Below are 21,672 nucleotides of genomic sequence, written 5' to 3' on the forward strand. Positions count from 1 at the left end.
TATATATATATATATATATATATATATACCAAAATGAATTGTCCTTGTGTGTGTGTGTGTGTGTGTGTGTGTGTGTGTGTGTGTGTGTGTGTGTGTGTGTGTGTGTGTGTGTGTATATTCATTCATACATTCATTTTCTCCCGCTTATCCGTAATTCAGGTCGCAGGGGCAGCAGTCTAAGCAGGCCCCCGCCTTCGACTGCTGCACAATCCTCACAGCACCGTCTATATATATATATAAAATTCAAAAGTGTGTGTGTATATATAATATCATTAAAAAGTTGATTTATTTTAGTAATTTAATACAAAATGTGAAACTTGTATATTATATAGATTCATCACACACACACACACACACACACACACACACACACACACACACACTGATATATTTTAAGTGTATATTTCTTTTAATTTTGATGATTATGGCTTACAGCTAATGACAACCCAAAATTCAGTATCTTAAAAAATTTGAATATTGTGAAAAAGTTCAATATTGGAAACTCGTGGTGTCACACTCTAAATAGCTAATTAACTCAAAACCCCTGCAAAGGTTTTCTGAACCTTTAAATGGTGTCTCAGTCTGGTTCAGTCTACACATGGGGGAAGACTGCTGACTTGACAGTTGTCCAGAAGACGATCACTGACACCCTGCACATGGAGGGTAAGACACAAAAGGTCATCACTAAAGAAACTGGCTGTTCACAGAGTGCTGTATCCAAGCACATTAAAAGAAAGTTGAATGGAAGGAAAAAATGCAGCTGGAGTCAGTGCTTCAAAAGCCACCACACACAGACGTATTCATGGGCTACAACTGACGCATGCCTTGTGTCAAGCCACTGTTGAACCAGAGAAAACGTCAGAGGTCTCTATCCTGGGCAAAGGACAAAAAGCTTTGGACTGATAAAAGATGCTTTAGATGAAAGGAAAGAAAATTTTGCCTTTCATTTGGAAATCAAGGTCCCAGAGTCTGGAAAAAGAGATGAGAGGCACAGAATCAAAGTTGCTCAAGGTCCAGTGTAAAGTTTGCACAGTCAGTGGTGGTTTGGGGAGTCATGTCATCTGCTGGTGTTGGTCCACTGTGTTTTATCAAGTCAGGTCAGCACAGCCATCCACCAGGAAGTTTTTTTAGAGCACTTCCTCTGCTTCTCTCTGCTGACCAGCTTTATGAAGATGCTGATTTCATTTTCTAGCAGGATTTGGCACGTGCCCACACTGCCAAAAGCACCAAAAGTTGGGTAAGTGACCATGGTGTTGGTGTGTTTGACTGGCTAGAAACTTCACCAGACCTGAACCCCACAGAGAATCTATAGGGGTATTGTCAAGAGAAAAATGAGAAACAAGAGACCAAAAAATGCAAATAAGCCGAAGGCCACTGTCAAAGAAACCTGGGCTTCCATACCACCTCAGCAGTGCCACAGACTGATCACCTCGATGCCACACCGAATTGAGGCAGTAATTAAAGCAAAAGAAGCCCCTACCAAGTTTTTTTGCCACACTGAATTGAGGCAGTAATTAAAGCAAAAGAAGCCACTACCAAGTTTTTTTTGTTGTTGTTTGTTGGATTGGTCTTATGAAGTATTCTATTTTTTTTTTTAGGTTTCTTTTAAATGTGAGCCAAAATCATCAAAATCAAAAGAAATAAACACTTGAAATACATCAGTCTGTGTGTGATAAATCTATATAATATACAAGTTTCACTTTTTGTATTGAATTAATAAAATGAATCAACTTTTAAATAATATTCCAATTCATTGAGCTGCACCTGTATATACATACATACATACATACACTGTACACTGCTAAAAGTGACAGCAACCCAATGCATATACATGTTAATGACAAAGGAATAACCAAAAACACAACTGCATTTACAGTATTTGGCAGACACCTTTATCCAATGTGACTTAAATTATACAATAAAGCCGTTCAGGGTTAAGTGCTTTGCTTAAGGGCCCGAAGTGGCAGCTTGATCTTGATTGTATTTGCACAGAAACCTAACATCATAACCACTGAGCTACCACAGAGTTAATACTTAGAAGTTTCCATTTCAATTTCAACAAATGCCCTATCTATTATTTTAACATTTTAAAACTTCTGTCTTAAGTTATTCAAAAAATAATATTCTCTGTTTTCATGATAATGGGAGGGCTAAGTAAATCATAAAAAATTGACAGATGGAATCTAAACTGAACAAAAGGAATTTATTAGTTTTGTGTCTATTTAGTTGAAGTACAAGCTTTGTAAAAATTTATAAAATGTATTTGCTACTTAAGAAAGGAACAATATTTTAGCACTGTTTTTAGGCAAAACTGTGTTTAACCATCAGGGTTTTTTTTTTTGTTTTTTTATGGTGCTAAAGTATCTCACAAAAGTAAGTACACCCCTAACATTTCAGTAACAATTTTAGCATATCTTCTTAACAGACAATACTGAAGAAATGAAAATTTTATATATTTTATAGCAATGTGCAGCTTGAATAGCAGTACAGATTTACTGCCCTCTAAAAACAACTTAACATACAGCCATCATTGTCTAAATAATCCTGAGTAAACATGTCAAAACTGTGTCCAAAGTGTAAAAATTTTGTGTGAGGACCATTGTTATCTAGCAGTGCCTTAATCCTCCTGGGCATAGAAATTACCAGAGCGCACAGGTTGTTGCTGGGTTACTCTTCCACTCCTCCATAATGACATCACAGAGCTCAGGGTCACTCAATAAGGTTCAGGTCTGGAGACATACTTGGCCACTCCATCACCTTCACCTTCAGCAAGGGAGTTGTTATCTTGGCGGTGTGTTTGGGGTCGTTATTAAGTTGAAAAAACTCATTTTGCCCAGTTTCAAAAGGGAGGACATCATGTTCTGCTTCAGAATGACACAGAACATGTTGAAATCTATTTTTCACTCCATGAACAGCAGCTCCCCAGTACAAGCAGCACTCATGCAGGCCCAGACCATGATGCTTGACTGTAGGCAAGACACAATTTTCATGGTACTCCTTACCAGGTCAAGCGATAAAGTTAAAGGAATAATCTGTAGACCTTCACGACATGATTGTGCCAAGGCACAAATCTTGGGAAGGGTACAGAAAAAATTCTGCAGCATTGAAGGTCCCAATGAGCACAGTGGCCACCATCATCTGTAAATCATCATCTGTATCCAAGTTTCATTTCTATAGTATTGTCATTTGAGAAGATATACAAAAATAGTTGCTGAAATGTGAGGAGAGATACTTTATGTGTGGGATTGCATAAGAGTAGTGATTTGTTTAATACGAGCACTTTTTTAAGTTTCAGTCAGCATTAATAGCAGGGGTCAAAACACAGGCAGACACCAACAATCCAAAGTGATCCACCATGAGAAATGCAAACACAGGCTTGGATCAAAACCAATAAATAACACAGAAAACAATGAAAGCAGGAAACAGTGGCTTAGAAATACAGGTAAACAATTATGAGACTCCGCAGAGAGAGAGAGTGAGAGAGCCTGGAGAATATAAATACACAAAGTAATCAAGGGCGAACCATAGAACAGGTCAGTACATTTGGGATCAACACTAATTACAAGACAGGGCAGAGACAAGACACAAACCAAAATGCGACACACAACACAATATTTAAAAAAAGCTTGTGGTGTTTGAAATAAGACAAGAAACAGGAAAAGCATGCTAAATGGAGAAGGGGGGGGGAATTAGTGACAAAAAAGATAGGTTAAACAAAAAGTAAAGAAAAAGAATAAGTAGAAAAATGTCCACTTATTTTTGGTGAAATATATTAGTATGTTAAAAAATGCTAAAAGCAGGGTATTTAGGCAAAACTTGGCAAAAAGTATGTTGTGGTGTGCTATGTTGTGGAACACAGACATTTAATTAAGATTTTTGTTAATCCATGATGAGAAAACACAGAAAAAACACACAGGCAAAGAGATGAAATATACCAATCACAAAGTAAATCATGGTAAATTAACCCATAGGTTATTTTTTCAAAGGTCAGTTCTACATACTGTACATGGTAACAAGTAATACGTCTATATAAGTGATCAAGCATATTATTGTCCCTTTCAAAAAATTTGAATATAAAATCCAATTGTTTAGTTTTTGTAATATATGGCAAAATAACTACTAGAACAATAATTAAGATAAGCAAAACATATGGGCCTTGCTTTATGCAGAGGGGGTTTCACGCTGGAACAGGTTCATGTTTGGCCTGATATTTCTAGTAAAAAAACCTAATAAAAAGGTAACACATACTAAGACCTTTTATACAACTTGCCTATTCAAACTTTGTGGCAAGCATTTGGGGACAAACCACCGATGGGTGTGATAAGTTTTGTTTGTTTGTTTACTTATTTTTAACTAGCACCCTGTACAAATGAGAAGATTAGACACTGTTGTGCAGAGAATGACCTAACACCCTGAATAAAACCAAAGATATACTATTATTTTTAATATAGTGTAAATGTCTATGTGCCAGCAACCCAGCCATTATGGATGCACAAGCTAGTGCACTCTTAGTGCCGGTCCCAAGCCCGGGTAAATGGGGAGGGGGGGCGCGAGTGGAGGGCGGAGCCGGACGGAACGAGCAGTAAGAAACACCTGCAGCTGATGAGAGAAATCAGTGCGCTCTGTTTCAGTCCGGCGACACCAATAAAGAGGAGAGAGATTAGAGGCTTAGTAGACTGTACTGATACACTAAATTGTCCCTAGGTGTGAAAAAGCTTGTGGATTTGTGTGCGTGGTGCCGAGTAATGAATGAGAGGTGGGAATTCATCCGGGAGTGTACTCCCACTTCATAACCAGTGTTCCAAAGACAGGCCGACATGACCTTGATTGATTTGATTGATTGATTGGTTGATTTTTTGGCTTTACTGATTGATTATTAACTAAGGGAAAGACCAAATAATGTTAATTTTAAATAAAAGTTTTACTTAATAATAATTAATTCATAATAATAAAGTTTTACTTAAACTTCCTGTTCTGGCACCTTACATGAAAAGGAAAAAGCGACGAACATGATTTTTATGAGGCAAAATCTTGCTGACAGTATAATGTCCTAAAAGGCTCATTCATGCTTAAGTACTTCTTACAGTGGACTAGATTAACAACCATTTCCTCTCTCCAGCTTCTACTCCACATACCTGTCAAATTTAAAACACAGCTGAATATGAAATACAATGCCCATGGTATTATAAATCCGGCTAATCCTGTAGCCTTTTGTCAGTTGCCTGTTAATCACAAGGTTTGCTGTAGGTTGGAGTTTAAATAGTCATATCTGACCCTGAACATTCCTTATTTCACATTTCATACTGTTACAAAAGCCTGTGGAGTCTAATGGAATGTGCTATTTTAACTTTCTTTACATGCATTCATTCATTGTAGTTACATTTACAATGTTATGTGAAATAAAAAGCACCTTCTACATGCATGTTTCCCATGTGGTATATTCTACATTATAAAGAGATAATTATCTAAAATGTTTGCCAATATATTATTTTCCTCTGTATATCCAGGCAGTGCATCTTTAAGGCATGTTTAACTATGAATTTGCATTTTACAATTATATTGCAAACCCTTAACCCCTCCCAATTAGAGTGTGTGCAATAAGATCATCATAAGATCTCTGTCACGAATTCTTAATCCACATTCCCCTACTAGTATGCTGCTGATGGTATTGAGATTAAGCAATTACATTAACATTTCTAATAAATTCAATCATCTAGTATGTGAGCTTCTGATTTAAAAGTGCTTGGCTTTACTATAATATCCCTCATTTACCTCACTCCAGAGAGCAGCCTAGTTAATCCAGTAGCAAAGGTATTGAATTATCGAATTAGGTAAGGTAACAAGACATGCATCTCAACAAACTATTTTTTTTTCTGCAGGCACAACTTTGATGAAAGCATTCACTTTATTCCCAAAATCTTGACTGTGTTTGGCAAGCACAATCATAATATAATGCCTTCTTAGCCCTCTATAGCAGTGTTACTATTATAAAATATCAACAAAAAAACCACAGGGAGCAGTGGCCATCTTTGCTCACGCCTTGATACATCTGCTCAAAATGAAATGATACATCAAACAGACTGATGTGACCTCGAAAACAGAAGGGCATGTAGATGTAGAGAGGAAATTATATGTGCACTGACCTCCTTTGGTGCCTCGCTGGATCTTGTCTGGGGTGTATGTGTCCAGTGGGGTGATGGCACTGTTCTTTATGCCAATGTTTTCCTTGCTGATGCCGTTCTCATACAAATCTGCCTCCGATGGCTTCAGATGCCATTTCAAGCCAAACAAGTGCACGGCTAAATGAAAGCAAGAAAAAAAGACACTGATGACAACAGCAAACAATGCAAAAAAAACAAGTTTAAACAAAAGATACTGAGGAAACATGCTGGAGCAATCAGTATTCAAAGCACAGAGAGACGAAAAAATTTACATTTTATGCTTTTAAAACAACTCCACATTTATATGCTTATTAAGGTACAGTTTTGGAAAAGCAGCACATCAATCTGACCTCAGGCATGTACTAAATTAGTAGTTTTCCAAGCAAACCTAGTGTCCCTTGCATAGAGTTTATTGTGTCCCAATTTTAAATAGGTTTTATCTAATATTACACTTTTTCCAAGAAACAATTAGAGAAGTCATGTGATAAATACTTGAAGCAAAATCAACTGTTTTAAAAGCATTTACACTGGATTGACAATTGGAAAATAAACAACAATGAAAATTATTTTTGGTAATCAATGTTTATCACATGGAAAAGTTTATATATATATATATATATATATATATATATATATATATATATATATATATATGCATGCATGTTAATCCATAGGCTATAATTCATTCTCATGTGGAATAGTATGTGGAATATTAATATCTAGGTTTTTTTTTTTTTTTTTTTTTTTTTTTTTATCAGAAGGTTCTAACAGCCTGACAGTCACTCTATAGATTTTATATGCAACATTCAATGTATGTGATGCAAAAAGAAAGCATGATGTATATGATGTATATACATTAAATAAGCATTAGTACAGTGGATAGCTACATGCTGGCTAATATTGACAATATATAATGTTTCTTAAAAAATCTGAAATAGAATAGAAAAAGGACTAATGTGGCTTTCATTAGATTTTCATCAGCAGTAAAGTAATTTATTTTGTTAGTTCTAGAACACTAATCTTTTTGTTGTCATCTTGTAGAAATAACCCTTTTTTTCAAAAGCCATACAAAAGGAAAATGTTTATCATGCATGCTTCAATATTACAAGTGAAATTTACATTTTGTGAATTGTTTAATAAATAGTTGGGTTGGTCAGTGGGGTGTGTCATTATTCATTCCTTTTTTAGAAATAACTTTACCCTTGCCATGGCCACAGAGGATCTGGAGTCTATCCCAGAACACTGGGCATGAAGTGGGAACACCACTGGGTGGGATGCACACACACATTCACATTCATTAACACCCAATAGGTAGTTTTGAGTATCCAATAAACCTATGAGCATGATTTTTTTTAAAAAGGCAAGAAACAGTAGAACTTCGAGTTAGCCCACATGGACAAAGATTATCAGGATCAAACGAAAAAAACAAATTTATTCATTTAACTCTGGAAATACAAGTGATACAAGCAATTCAATACTGCTTTCTAGTTCATTGCCACCAACTTGAAATACACTGTTAAAATGATTTCAGTTAAATGACTGTCACTGTTATAGCACAAAAGAATGATATTGTTAGGAATCACTGAAGAATTGCTTGGATTTAAACTGTATCTATGTCTATTGGCTTCACATTAGCAACACCACTGCTGACAGTGATTAACCGAGGTGTATAGTTTCACATTAAACAACATAAACTCTACATTAAACATACACACAAAAAACACAAAATATACTTCTTTTTGGGCTATTTTATTTATTGCATTTGAAGAAACACTTAACCAGAGTGACTTACAAAATGCTTTGAAGTATATGTAATTGTTTGGAAACAGTACCAGCACCAACATGTTTTTTAGAGCCTAATTGTAGAGCAAATAAAAAAAAACAGATTGTTGATTTTCATTTAAATAAAATGTTAACTATTTTTAACATTTCTTTATAACGATTTACTCTTTTTATTAATGAACCCTAAATGCTTGTAGATTTGCCTGGCATCAAATGGAGCACAACATTTATTCTGAAACGAAAAAGCACAATTATTGATATTTTCTACAACAGCAACATTATCTATTATTTAACTTAACATGAAATGAACATAAAAAAAAGAAAATATATGTATATATTTATATTATATATACAGTATATATACAGTGTATATATATATATATATATATATATATATATATATATATATATATATATATATACAGTATATACAGTGTATATATATATATATATATATATATATATATATATATATATATATATATATATATATATATATATATATATATACACACACATATACATATATACCTATATACAGTGAGGAAAATAAGTATTTAAACACCCTGCTATTTTGCAAGTTCGCCCACTTAGAAATCATGGAGGGGTCTGAAATTGTCATCGTAGGGGTGTCAGGGAGCACCCTGCACTCCCGCCCGCACATGCCCCGCCAACACGGAGCTTCTCGCCTGATTACTAACTCGGCGCACCTGACTTCTATCAGACTCCCTCCCATATAAGCAGCTTCGCTTCCCACCAACACCGTCCGTTATTGCCCTTATGGACTCAAGCTGTCAGCTCTACGATTTCCCGTTCTGCTGACAGTTTGCTTGCTCTATCGACACGCTACTATCGTTTCAGCCCTTTTGCTTTTGCCGCTTCGCTCCGGGTTTCTGTTCTGGTTGTGCTAGTGCTCATTTTGACTGTACTCCATTCTGTCATTAAAACCCTGTTTTTGCACAGCTTCGCTTTCCGCCTCGTCCGTGCGTAACAGAATAACGGACCGACAACAAAGGAGAGAGAGCCGCCCCTCACCTGGAGATGGACACACACGCCGGCGCCACAGTGCCGCCGCCGCTAACCCCGCACCCGCGGCCGCCTACGTTCCAATGCCGTTTCCCTCTACTTTCTCCGGTGAACCATCTGAATGCCGCGGGTTTTTGATGCAAGTGGATCTCTTCATAGAGATGCAGCCGCAGCGTTTCCCCACCGCTCGAGCCAAGATCGCGTTCATCATCTCCTTGCTTTCCGGGAAGGCGTAAGCCTGGGCCCAATCTCTCTGGGAAGCCGCAGGACCGGTGGTGTATTCCTACACGGCATTCACCGCGCACTTCCGGGAAGTGTTCAGTACCTCCCCCGGAGTCCTCTACACTACGGATCAGCTGCTCGGGTTGCGCCAGGGTGAGGATTCCATCACCGACTACAGCCTCCGTTTTCGCACTCTGGCGGCATCTTGTGGCTGGAACGAGTCAGCGCTGCTCGGTATTTATCAGCAGGGTTTGGCTCCTGAAATAAAGCAGGCGATGGCCATTCACGAGGATTCGGTGGGATTGGAAGATTTCATACGGAAATCCATCGGCCTCGCACAGCGTTTGGCGGCATGCCGGAGCTCGCCACCATTACCCACGTCGTCATTTCCAGTCATGCAACATTCCGCACCTACGGCTTCAGGGGGCGAACCCATGCAGCTCGGAACCCAGAGGCTGACCCAGAGAGAGCGAAACACCCGCCTGGCCACGGGTAGATGTCTGTACTGCGGGAAGCCGGGTCATTTCATCGCCGGCTGCCCCACTCGCCCATCTCGTGCCTCGGTGAGTTCAGTCCCGTTTCCTACTGAAATCTCTCCGTTATCCAAGCTCTTGGTGACACTGTTAACACCTGCTCTCTCTTTATCGGTTCGGGCGGTGGTCGACTCCAGGTCCGCAGGGAACTTCATCTCACAGGACTGCCTCGACCGGCTACAGCTCCGCCGAGAGAGGGGCTCCCAGGACTTAGCCGTGCAAACCATCCAAGGGCGCCCGCTGGGGAGAGGCTGGGTGAAGTATTGTGCCCCGGCGATCACACTACAGGTCGGACTGTTCCACCAGGAGGAGATCAGGTTCATGGTGCTTGAGGACTCAAGCACCATGTTCCTGGGACCCGTGCGACATCCTGGAGTGGAGCCCTCACTGCCTCCAGCACTGCCTCTCCGGACTTCCCTCCAGGATCCCGCGGGCCATCGTGGGTGCCACCCAGGTGGAAGCATCGACCATCAACACCCAGGTTGAGCTCCCTGAAGCGTATCGGGCCTACAAGGACGTTTTCAGTGCACAGGCCGCCACCCGTCTTCCTCCTCACCGGCCTTGGGACTGTGCTATTGACTTGCTTCCGGGGGCGAAGCTACCCAAGGGCCGGATCTACCCCCTGTCAGCCCCTGAACACAAGGCGATGGAGGAATACATCGCACAGGCCCTCCGTCAAGGGTTCATCGCCCCTTCCACTTCTCCGGCGGCCTCCAGCTTCTTCTTTGTGGGGAAAAAGGACGGTGGTCTCCGGCCCTGCATTGATTTCCGACAGCTAAATTCCCAGATCGTTCCCCTTCCTTATCCCCTGCCGCTCGTTCCGGCGGCCCTGGAGGAGCTACGGGAGGCGCGGGTCTTCTCCAAGCTCGACCTACGGAGCGCCTACAATCTGGTGCGCATCAGGAAGGGGGACGAGTGGAAGACGGCCTTCATCACGCCCTCGGGACACTACGAGTACCGGGTCATGCCGTACGGCCTTTCCATCTCCCCGGCCATGTTCCAGGGGTTCATGAACGAAGTGCTCCGACCATACCTCCAGAGGTTCGTGATGGTTTACATCGATGACATCCTCATATACTCACGGACTCTGGAGGAACACCTGGACCACATGAAACAAGTCCTAGGAGCACTCCGTTCACAACATCTGTACTTGAATCTCTCCAAATGCGAGTTCCATCGCCCTCAGACCCGGTTCCTTGGTTACATCATCAGCTCCCAGGGGATTCAGATGGACGAAGGGAAGGTCCAAGCAGTGCGGGACTGGCCCGTTCCGACCACCATCAAGGAGCTCCAACGCTTTCTGGGCTTTGCCAACTTTTACCGTAGGTTCATCCAGGGTTACAGCCAGGTCACCGCTCCCCTCACCTCTCTCCTCCGGGGTAAGGCAAGCGCCCTCGGCTGGACCCGTGAGGCTCAGAAGGCTTTCGACGAGCTCCGCGAGCGCTTCTGCCACGCCCCCGTCCTTCGCCACCCGGATCCCCACATCCCTTTGTCGTAGAGGTGGACGCTTTCTCGACAGGGGTAGGGGCGACCCTCTCTCAACGGACGGGCTCCCCTCCAACGCTCCACCCGTGTGCGTATTACTCCCACAAACTCACTCCGGCTGAACAGATTTATGACATCGGGAACCGGGAGCTCCTGGCCATCAAACTCGCCCTGGAGGAATGGAGGCACTGGTTGGAGGGCGCTGAGCACCCTTTCACTGTCATCACCGATCATAAGAACCTCCAGTACCTGCGGGAGGCCTGAAGATTGAACCCCAGGCAGGCTCGGTGGGCCCTGTTCTGCACCCGCTTCCGCTTCCAGGTCACCTATCGAGCGGGGGCCCAAAACGGCAAGGCGGACGTCCTCTCCCGCCTGTTCGGGCCCGACGAGCCCGGGGACCCGGTCCCCATCCTTCCGCCCGATCTCATCGTGGGGCTGATCATCTGGGACTTAGATGAGGACATCCGCACGGCCACGCTCCAAGAACCGAGCCCGGAGGGGTGCCCCGAGGGTAAGGTGTATGTGCCGACCGCATGTCGACGGGAGTTAGTCCAATTGGTCCACGAAGGATTAGGGGCAGGCCACCCCGGCGAGAAACGCACCCTCCAGCTAGTTCAAGCCCGGTATTGGTGGCCCGGTATGACGAGGGGGGTCGCTCGCTTCGTCCAATGGTGCCCCACATGCGCCATGACCAAGGTACCGCGTCGCCTACCCGTGGGCAGGTTGGTGCCACTCCCGGTCGAACAACGTCCTTGGTCCCACCTGGGTGTCGACTTTGTCACCGATCTCCCCCGTTTCGAAGGGAACACTTGTATCCTGGTGGTAGTGGACCGGTTCTCAAAAGGCTGTCGCTTCATCCCCCTGAAGGGCCTGCCGACCGCCCTGGAGACCGCCGAGGCCCTGTTCCACCAAGTCTTTCGCACCTTCGGCCTCCCAGAGGAGATCGTCTCGGACCGAGGACCGCAATTTACGTCACGGGTCTGGAGGGCTTTCTTTCATCTCCTAGGGATCTCAGTCAGCCTTTCCTCCGGTTACCATCCCCAGACCAACGGGCAGGTGGAAAGGAAGATTCAGGAGCTCAGCCAGTATCTTCGGGCGTATTGCAGCCAGGACCAGGAGAGCTGGTGTCGTTTTCTGCCATGGGCCGAGTACGCCCAAAACTCGCTGCGCCAGGACGCGACGGGGCTTACGCCCTTCCAGTGTACGCTGGGTTTCCAGCCACCTCTCTTCCCTTGGTCCGACGAGCCCAGTGACGTACCCGCCGTGGACGCATGGTTTCGGGAGAGCAACCAGGTCTGGGAGTCGGCGCACACACAACTCGGAGCCAGTCGCCAGTCGCCACCGGCTTGCTCATCAGGGACAAACTTACTCATAAAGAACATATTCATTTTTAATCACCGCATTATCTGTGTAAAGCTGCTTTGAGACAATGTTCATTGTTAAAAGCGCTATACAAATAAAAATGAATTGAATTGAATTGAATTGAACTCCAGAGGGCAGTGCGGAACACACGACGGCACGCCGACGCCCGTCGGCTGGAGGCGCCCCGTTTCCGGCCGGGTGACCAGGTATGGCTTTCCACCCGGGACCTACGTCTCAGGCTCCCCTGCCGCAAGCTGTGCCCCCGCTTTGTGGGCCCGTTCAAGATCGCCCGGCAGGTCAACGAGGTGACTTACCGTTTGGAGCTCCCACCCAGGTACCGGATCCACCCGACATTCCATGTGTCTCTGCTGAAGCCTCACCGTCCGTCTCTCTCTCCATCTCTAGGTGGCCCCGACGCGTCCGTCCAGCCGGAGATCTTAGACCAGCCAGGGGTCTACACGGTGCGCGAGGTGTTGGACTCACGACGGCGCGGGGGTCGCCTTGAGTACCTGGTCGACTGGGAGGGATACGGTCCGGAGGAACGCTCATGGGTGGCTCGGCAGGACATTCTGGACCTGGCGCTGTTGGTGGAGTTCCACGCGGCTCACCCGCATCGCCCGGCGCCCCGGGGCAGGGGTAGGCCTTGTCGCAGGGCTCGGGCGTCTGGTGCCGCCCCTGGAGGAGGGGGTGGTGTCAGGGAGCACCCTGCACTCCCGCCCGCACATGCCCCGCCAACATGGAGCTTCTCGCCTGATTACTAACTCGGCGCACCTGACTTCTATCAGACTCCCTCCCATATAAGCAGCTTCGCTTTCCACCAACACCGTCCGTTATTGCCCTTATGGACTCAAGCTGTCAGCTCTACGATTTCCCGTTCTGCTGCCAGTTTGCTTGCTCTATCGACACGCTACTATCGTTTCAGCCCTTTTGCTTTTGCCGCTTCGCTCCGGGTTTCTGTTCTGGTTGTGCTAGTGCTCATTTTGACTGTACTCCATTCTGTCATTAAAACCCTGGTTTTGCACAGCTCCGCTTTCCGCCTCGTCCGTGCGTAACAAGGGGCATGTCCATTGTGAGAGATGTAATCTAAAAAAAAAATCCAGAAATCACAATATATGATTTTTAAACTATTTATTTGTATGATACAGTTGCAAATAAGTATTTGAACACCTGTCTATCAGCTACAATTCTGACCCTCAAAGACCTGTTAGTCTGCCTTTAAAATGTCCACCTCCACTACATTTATTATCCTAAATTAGATGCACCTGTTTGAGGTCGTTAGCTGCATAAAGACACCTGTCCACCCCATACAATCAGTAAGAGTCCAACTACTAACATGGCCAAGGCCAAAGAGCTGTCCAAAGACACTAGAGACAAAATTGTACACCTCCACAAAGCTGGAAAGGGCTACGGGGAAATTGCCAAGCAGCTTGGTGAAAAACGGTCCACTGTTCGAGCAATCATTAGAAAATGGAAGAAGCTAAACATGACTGTCAATCTTCCTCTGGCTGGGGCTCCATGCAAGATCTCACCTCGTGGGGTCTCAATAATCCTAAGGAAGGTGAGAAATCAGCCCGGAACTACACGGGAGGAGCTGGTCAATTACCTGATAAGAGCTGGGACCATTGTTTCCAAGGTTACTGTTGGTAATACACTAAGACAACATGGTTTGAAATCATGCATGGCACGGAAGGTTCCCCTGCTTAAACCAGCACATGTCCAGGCACTTCTTAAGTTTGCCAATGACCATTTAGATGATCCAGAGGAGTCATGGGAGAAAGTCATGTGGTCAGATGAGACCAAAATATAACTTTTGGGTCATAATTCCACTAAACGTGTTTGGAGGAAGAAGAATGATAAGTACCATCCCAAGAACACCATCCCTACTGTGAAGCATGGGGGTGGTAGCATCATGCTTTGGAGGTGTTTTTCTGCACATGGAACAGGGCGACTGCACTGTATTAAGGAGAGGATGACCGGGGCCATCTATTGCCAGATTTTGGGGAACAACTTCCTTCCCTCAGTTAGAGCATTGAAGATGGGTCGAGGCTGGGTCTTCCAACATGACAATGACCCAAAGCACACAGCCAGGATAACCAAGGAGTGGCCCTGTAAGAAGCATATCAAGGTTCTGGCGTGGCCTAGCCAGTCTCCAGACCTAAACCCAATAAAGAATCTTTGGAGGGAGCTCAAACTTTGTGTTTCTCAGAGACAGGCCAGAACCCTGACTGATCTAGAAAAGATCTGTGTGGAGGAGTGGGCCAAAATCCCTCCTGCAGTGTGTGCAAACCTGGTGAAAAACTACAGAAAATGTTTGACCTCTGTAATTGCAAACAAAGGCTACTGTACCAAATATTAACATTGACTTTCTCAGGTGTTCAAATACTTATTTGCAGCTGTATCATACAAATAAATAGTTAAAAAATCATACATTGTGATTTCTGGATGTTTTTTTTTTAGATTATGTCTCTCACAGTGGACATGCACCTACGATGACAATTTCAGACCCCTCCATGATTTCTAAGTGGGCGAACTTGCAAAATAGCAGGGTGTTCAAATACTTATTTTCCTCACTGTATATATATATATATATATATATATATATATATATATATATATATATATATATATATATATATATATATATATATAATATAATTATTCCAAAACAATTGAGCTGTTGTGTAAAATATGCGCCCTCGGCAGGACTCTGTAGCGGAGTGGCACCCTCAACGGGACTCTGGAGCGGAGCGGCGGAGCTAAAGTATCGACTGTCCTTAAATAACAGGACATAATGATGAAAAAGAGCAAGATGGCGGCCATCTTACCCTTTTTCCGGCACCTCCCGTTGTTTAAGAACACCCAAGACTTTATCTTTGGGCCAGATTATGCTTCCTGAAGTAACTGGGATTATTCGTGCCACTCTATCTGCTCTGGATTCATGTTCATGCTCCTATTCCTGATCCTGACCCCTGTTCAGCTCTGCTTCTGGTTTGAACTCCGTTTTTTGTTTCTGCTCTGCCCTTCATGGATTTCTTTGCCGGCTCTTTGAATCTTGGACTGTTTTGTATTTTGTTTTTGTCTTCCCTGCATCGCCCTGTTTGCATGTGTTTTTGACCCTGGACAGTTTTTGAACTTCGTTTTTGCCTGTGCCCTATTAAAGCCTATTTTTTCCTTATCCCCCTGTGTGCATCCTGCATTTGGGTCCTCACTCACCTAGTCACCTGCACGTTCTGACAGAATAATCTGGCCATGCACCGTGTCCCCTGAGAGTTCCTAACAGTATAATCTGACCCCCAAAATGGACCCAGCAGATGCACTGAAGCATTGGACTTGCTCCACTGCAGACCGGCAGTTCAGGAACCCAACCGAGATGGTCAACATTCTGAAGCTGAGCCCACAGCAGAGAACTGAGTATTTTCGGGTGCGTCATGAACAACCTCTGGAAAACCAAATGATTTTGACTACATCATCAACAGTGTCACCAGCAAATCACCCCCACACCATAACAACTTCTCCATGCTTCACGATGGGAAAAACACATTCAGGAACCATCCATTCACCCTTTGCATGTCTAAAAAAAAACATGCTAATTATCTCAAATAAATAAAATCTCAAATTTGAACTAATCAGACTAAAAGATAGTTATTCAATTACCTTAAATCTATTCCTTGTATTTCTTGGCCAAAGCTAGTCTCTAGCTTGTTGTTCTTTAGTGGTTTCTTCGCTGCATTTCATCCATAAAGGCCTGCCTCACACTGTCTCCTCTGAACGGTGGATGAAATATGTGTTGCACTTGAACTCAGAGAAGCATTTTATGCAATATAGCAGATTCTGGGGCTGGTAATTCTAACAAACCTATCTTTTGCAGCAGAGGTAGCTCTTGGTCCTCTCTTCTAGCATGGTCATAATAAGAGCCTGTTTCAACATAATGTTTGATAGTTTTGACTGTGCTTAGGGATACATTTATAGTTCTTCTATAGATTTTTTCAGCTTGACTGGCATTTATTTCCTAAAGTAATGATGGACTGTCTTTTAGTTTTACTTAATTAAGTTTAATTTTTGAATTTGTACAGCACTAATAGGGCTATTGAATCTCTACTCGCACTCTTTTTTGCACAAGACAATTGATGGTCCAAAGCACATCAAGAAGGCAAGCAAATAGGTTTGAACAAGGGTGGAAAAATTCTGTTAAGTTTCCAGAAACATTCTGGAATCTTTTCATAGTAACTTCATCTGGGAAATTTTGAAAATATAAAAAATTTTACATTTACATTTGTGGCATTTAGCAGACACCCTTGTCCAGAGCAACATACAAAAGTGCTTTGAGTCTCTAGCAATTAATAAATCTACACTTGTATGCTAGATTACAAACTTAAAATAAATCAGAATATAACTCTTGATTTATACAAAGCAAACTTGGAAAGTGCTAATTTAGGTGGTCAGGAAGAGCTCGGTCTTCAACCGCCACTTAAAGATAGCCAGGGACTCTAGGGGAAGTTCATTCCAGCAATTCGGTGCCAGAACAGTGAAGAGCCTTAAAGTATACTTACCTTTCATTCTGAGAGACGGTGGTACCAGTCGAGCAGTGCTGGAGGATCTCAAAGAGCGTGGTGCAGTGCGAGGTGTGATGTCTATTTTTGGCCTTGTAGGCAAGCATCAGTGTTTTTTAATCTGATACGTGCAGCTACTGGAAGCCAGTGAATTGAGCGCAGCAGTTGGGTGGTGTGGGAGAACTTGGGCAGATGGAACACAAGTCATGCAGCTGCGTTTTGGATCATTTGCAGTGGACGAATAGTGTTGAGGTAGACCTGCCAGCAGAGAGTTGCAGTAGTCCAGTCTTGAAATGACAAGAGACTGAACAAGCACCTGGACAGCCTGTGAGGACAGAACTGGTCAAATCCTTCCGATGTTGTAGAGAAGAAATTGACAAGAACAAGCGACATTAGCAACATGTGAGGAGAAGGACAGTTGATTGTCCATAGTTACCCCAAGGATGCGAGCTGTGGCTGATGTTCGAAACTTGGAATTTATTAGAATTTATGGAAATGAATTATAAATTTGCAGAAATTTATATAAACTGTAACATACACACAAATATAAACATTTTGTTTGGTCAGAAGCTGACATGCAAACTAATACACATTTTAAAAATCACAATTTTGTCTGGTTTAATTGTTATCATAATTTTGTTGCAAAATAGCTTACACGCAGCACCAGTGGTGGGCGGTAAAGGCCAGCAAAGCTGGCTCTTGGCTGCACTACTTTCAGTACGTGTATGTGAATGTTAGATTTTTTGTGCAATCAGATTTCAGCCTCTATGTGCTGCCAAGTCAATCTAATCTTCCTAGGGCCTGCAAAGTCTGTTCCGTTTGCTTTTTTTTACCATAGTCTCCTTAAAAAAATAGCTCTGTTTCTTTAACCTATCAGATTTCATATTCACCTCACAGGGCCAGCTAGCTGGCCCAGAATAGCGTCATCATCTTTCCGTCTTCTAATTGGTTGGTTAGAGGGAAACGGTTACAGCCAAGTTCGACTGGCAAGACATGCCTGTAGGCCTCTGCACACATTAACACATCTAAGATAGACTTTTTTATGTCTGTCCATCCTCGTCACTCCCAACAAAAACCTGAACATCTTCTGCTCTGCTTCCTCCAGCTCCACCTCCTGTCTTTTTTGTTACTTCTAGATTAGACTACTCGACTAATGCTTTACTGTCTGGGTGTTCGAGTAAGTGCATAAATAAGCTTCAGTTAGTTCAGAATGCAGCAGCAAGAGTCCTACTAGATCTAGAAAATATAACCACATCACTACTGACGTATAAAGCACTTAACGGTCTTGCACCACAGTATCTGAGTGAACTTCTTTACCAATATGATCCTCCATGGCTTCTTAGATCATAGGGTGCAGGCAATCTGTTGGTTCCTCAAATAATGAAGACTACAGCAGGGGGCAGATCTTTCTCTTATAAAGCCCCACAGTTATGGAACAGCCTTCCAATCAGTGTTCGGGACTCAGACACAATCTCAGTGTTCAATTCGAGGTTGAAAACATATTTATTTAGTCAAGCCTTTGATCAGTAGATTTTTTCTTAGGTAAAGGCTCAGATCTGGAGGGAACATGGACATAGAGTGTTTGGTGAACTGGGATATCTGTATGCTGTCGTCCCCTTACATTTACACATTCACTCTGGTTTGTTGACGTGGTGTGGTGGGTCGTCTCTTATCCCAGAGATCCCTCATGTCGGTGTTACCTTCTGGTTCTCCCTTTTAGCTATGCTGCCATAGCAAGTCTTGCCGGAGTCCAAACTGCACAGTTATATTAACTTTTATACAACAATAAGGACATTAAATAATCCATAACCTTCTCTTCCTGTCACCCTCTTCTCTCTCTCTCTCTCTCTCTCTCTCTCTCTCTCTCTCTCTCTCTCTCTCTCTCTCTCTCTCTCTCTCTCTTTCTCTCGGTCAAGTTAAACATGCTGCTGAGGCTCCAGTGACCACTGTTCCTGGAGTTTTTCCTTGCCACAGTCACCACCGCCTTGCTCATCAGGGACAAACTTACTAAAAAAGAACATATTCAATTTTAATCACCACATTATCTGTGTAAAGCTGCTTTAAAACAATGTTCATTGTTAAAAGCGCTATACAAATAAAAATGAATTGAATTGAATTTTAGTTAATGCCACTGTCTCTAAACCATACTACATCGCAGGTCTCACCCACAGTCCTATAAACTTTCCCTTTAACTCTTGCAAACACCCTTCAATCACAAATCACTCCTGCCATTCTTCTCCACCCACTCCACCCTGCCCGCATGCTTTTCTTCACTTCTCTAACACACTCTCCATTACTTTGCACTGTTGAGCCCAGGAACCTGAACTCCTCCACCTTCTCCACCTCTTCTCCCTGCAACCGCACCGCACCGCACCACTCCACTGCCCTCCCTCTCATTCACACACATGTACTTTCCTACTTACTTTCATTCCACTTCCCTCCAGCACGTACCTTTACATCTCCAGGCTCTTCTCAACCTGTTGCCTACTCTCACCACAAATAACAAAATCATCCGCCAACATCATAGTCCATCGGGACTCCTGTCTGACTTCATCTGTCAATCTGTCCATCACCAATGCAAACAGGTAAGGGGTTTAGAGCTTATCCTTGATGCAGTCCAAACTCCACCTTGAACCAGTCTGTCGTTCCTACTGCACACTTAACTGCTGTCACACTGTCCTCATACATGTCCTGCACCACCCTCACATACTTCTCTGCCACACCTGCCCTCATACAATACCACAATTCCTCTCTCAGCACCCTGTAAAAGATGGATCCAGGATGGCGGAGCGGCAGTAGCTCGCAGTAGCGCCATTTTGGGCCTTAGGACCCAAATGGCGCTACTTTCACTTTGTAGCCCGCCTTACGCAACATATGGACATTGGAGCAACCAGTGTCCCTGTTTACCACCGCTAAACACTCAAAGAACTCAAAAACAACCCCAATAACACAGTAAACAATGATCTGCGGCAGAAGCTACGCGACCTTGGCGTGCTTCGAGAACCAGGCCTCCAGACCTTGGTGTCGCCTGTGCTTTGAACGTAGGAGGGGGAATCGAAAGTGCTGCGCGAGGAAGCACGGAAAGCGAGCGGGGGCTATAACAACACGCTCCAACCAGAAGCCGTGGATGACCGCCAAGGTGAGTGCGCTGCTAAAAACAAGAGACTCCGCCTTCAGAGCAGGGGACAAGGTGGCCTTAAAAACAGCAAGGGCCAAACTGTCCCGTGCCATCAGAGAGGTAAATCGCAGAGGCGATCACAAACTACAAGACAACATCACCTGCTTGTGACCGTGATGCCTCCCTCCCAGATGCGCTGAACGACTTCTACGCCCGGTTCGAGGTGCAGAACAACATGGTGGCGAGGAAGACCATACCTACTCCCGGTGACCAGGTGCTCTGTCTAACCACAGCTGAAGTGAGGAAAACTTTATGCAGAGTTAACCCACGGAAGTCTGCTGGACCAGACAACATTCCTCGCAGGGTGCTCAGGGAATGTGCACAACAGCTAGCGGATGTCTTCACCAACATTTTCAACATCTCCCTGAACAGCCCCATTGTTCCCACGTGCCTCAAGATGACGAGCATCGTTCCCGTGCTGAAGAAGTCTACTGTCTCCTGCCTCAATGGACCCCATGCAGTTTGCATATCGTCAAAACCAATCCACGGACGATGCCATCTCCACAACCCTCCATCTGGCCCTCACCCACCTTGACAACAAGGACTCTTATGTACGGATGCTGTTCCTTAGACTTCAGCTCAGCATTCAACACGATCATCCCTCAGCACCTGATTGAGACGCTGAGCCTACTGGGCCTGAACACCTCTCTCTGTAACTGGATCCTGGACTTCCTGCCTGGGAGACCTCAGTCAGTCCTGATCGGAAACAACATCTCCAGCACCAACACACTGAGAACTGGGGCACCTCAGGGCTGTGTGCTCAGTCCACTGCTGTTCACTCTGCTGACTTATGACTATGTAGCAATGCACAGCTTGAATCTCATCATCAAGTTTGCAGATGACACGACCGTGGTTGGTCTACTTCCTGAGAAGGCTGAGGAAAGCCCATCCTGACCACGCTTTACAGAGGTACTATTGAAAGCATCTTGAGCAGCTGCATCACCGCCTGGTTTGGAAACTGCACCATCTCGGATCGCAAGACCCTACAGAGGATAGTGAGGACAGCTGAGACGATCCTTGAAGTCTCTCTCCCCTCTATCATGGACATTTACACCACACGCAACAGCATTGTGGACGACCACACACACCTGTTACACACACTTTTCACTCTCCTACCATCAGGGAAGCGGTTTCGAAGCATTCGGGCCATCACATCCAGACTGTGTAACAGTTTCTTCCCTCAAGCCATCATGCTTCTCAACAAAGAACTGAACTGAACTAAACTCTCACACACACACACACACACACACACACACACACACACACACACACACACACACACACACACACACACACAACTGTGTGACTGATCTGTACAACCCGGACTTAACACACACTCGTACTCACTTTGCACACCCGTGACTCAGCACCAC

At 44.1% G+C, this 21,672-nt stretch overlaps 1 protein-coding gene across 5 annotated transcripts in view; it reads right to left on the reverse strand.

Annotated features, from left to right (window-relative positions):
- LOC310736587 (teneurin-1-like) overlaps positions 1 to 21,672 on the reverse strand; it is a 257,458-nt gene that overhangs the window by 124,010 nt on the left and 111,776 nt on the right. For 4 of the 5 annotated variants that reach the window (XM_083560158.1, XM_083560157.1, XM_083560156.1 and 1 more), the window contains one exon: positions 6,144 to 6,299. The exons of the other annotated variant lie outside the window; for it this stretch is intronic. In XM_083560158.1, coding sequence (XP_083416284.1) covers positions 6,144 to 6,299 — 156 coding nt within the window. The remainder of the gene's footprint in view (positions 1 to 6,143; positions 6,300 to 21,672) is intronic. 5 annotated transcript variants of the gene reach the window in all.

The sequence above is a fragment of the Silurus aristotelis genome (assembly GCF_946808225.1).
Source record: "Silurus aristotelis genome assembly, chromosome: 14".
Lineage (NCBI taxonomy): Eukaryota > Metazoa > Chordata > Actinopteri > Siluriformes > Siluridae > Silurus > Silurus aristotelis.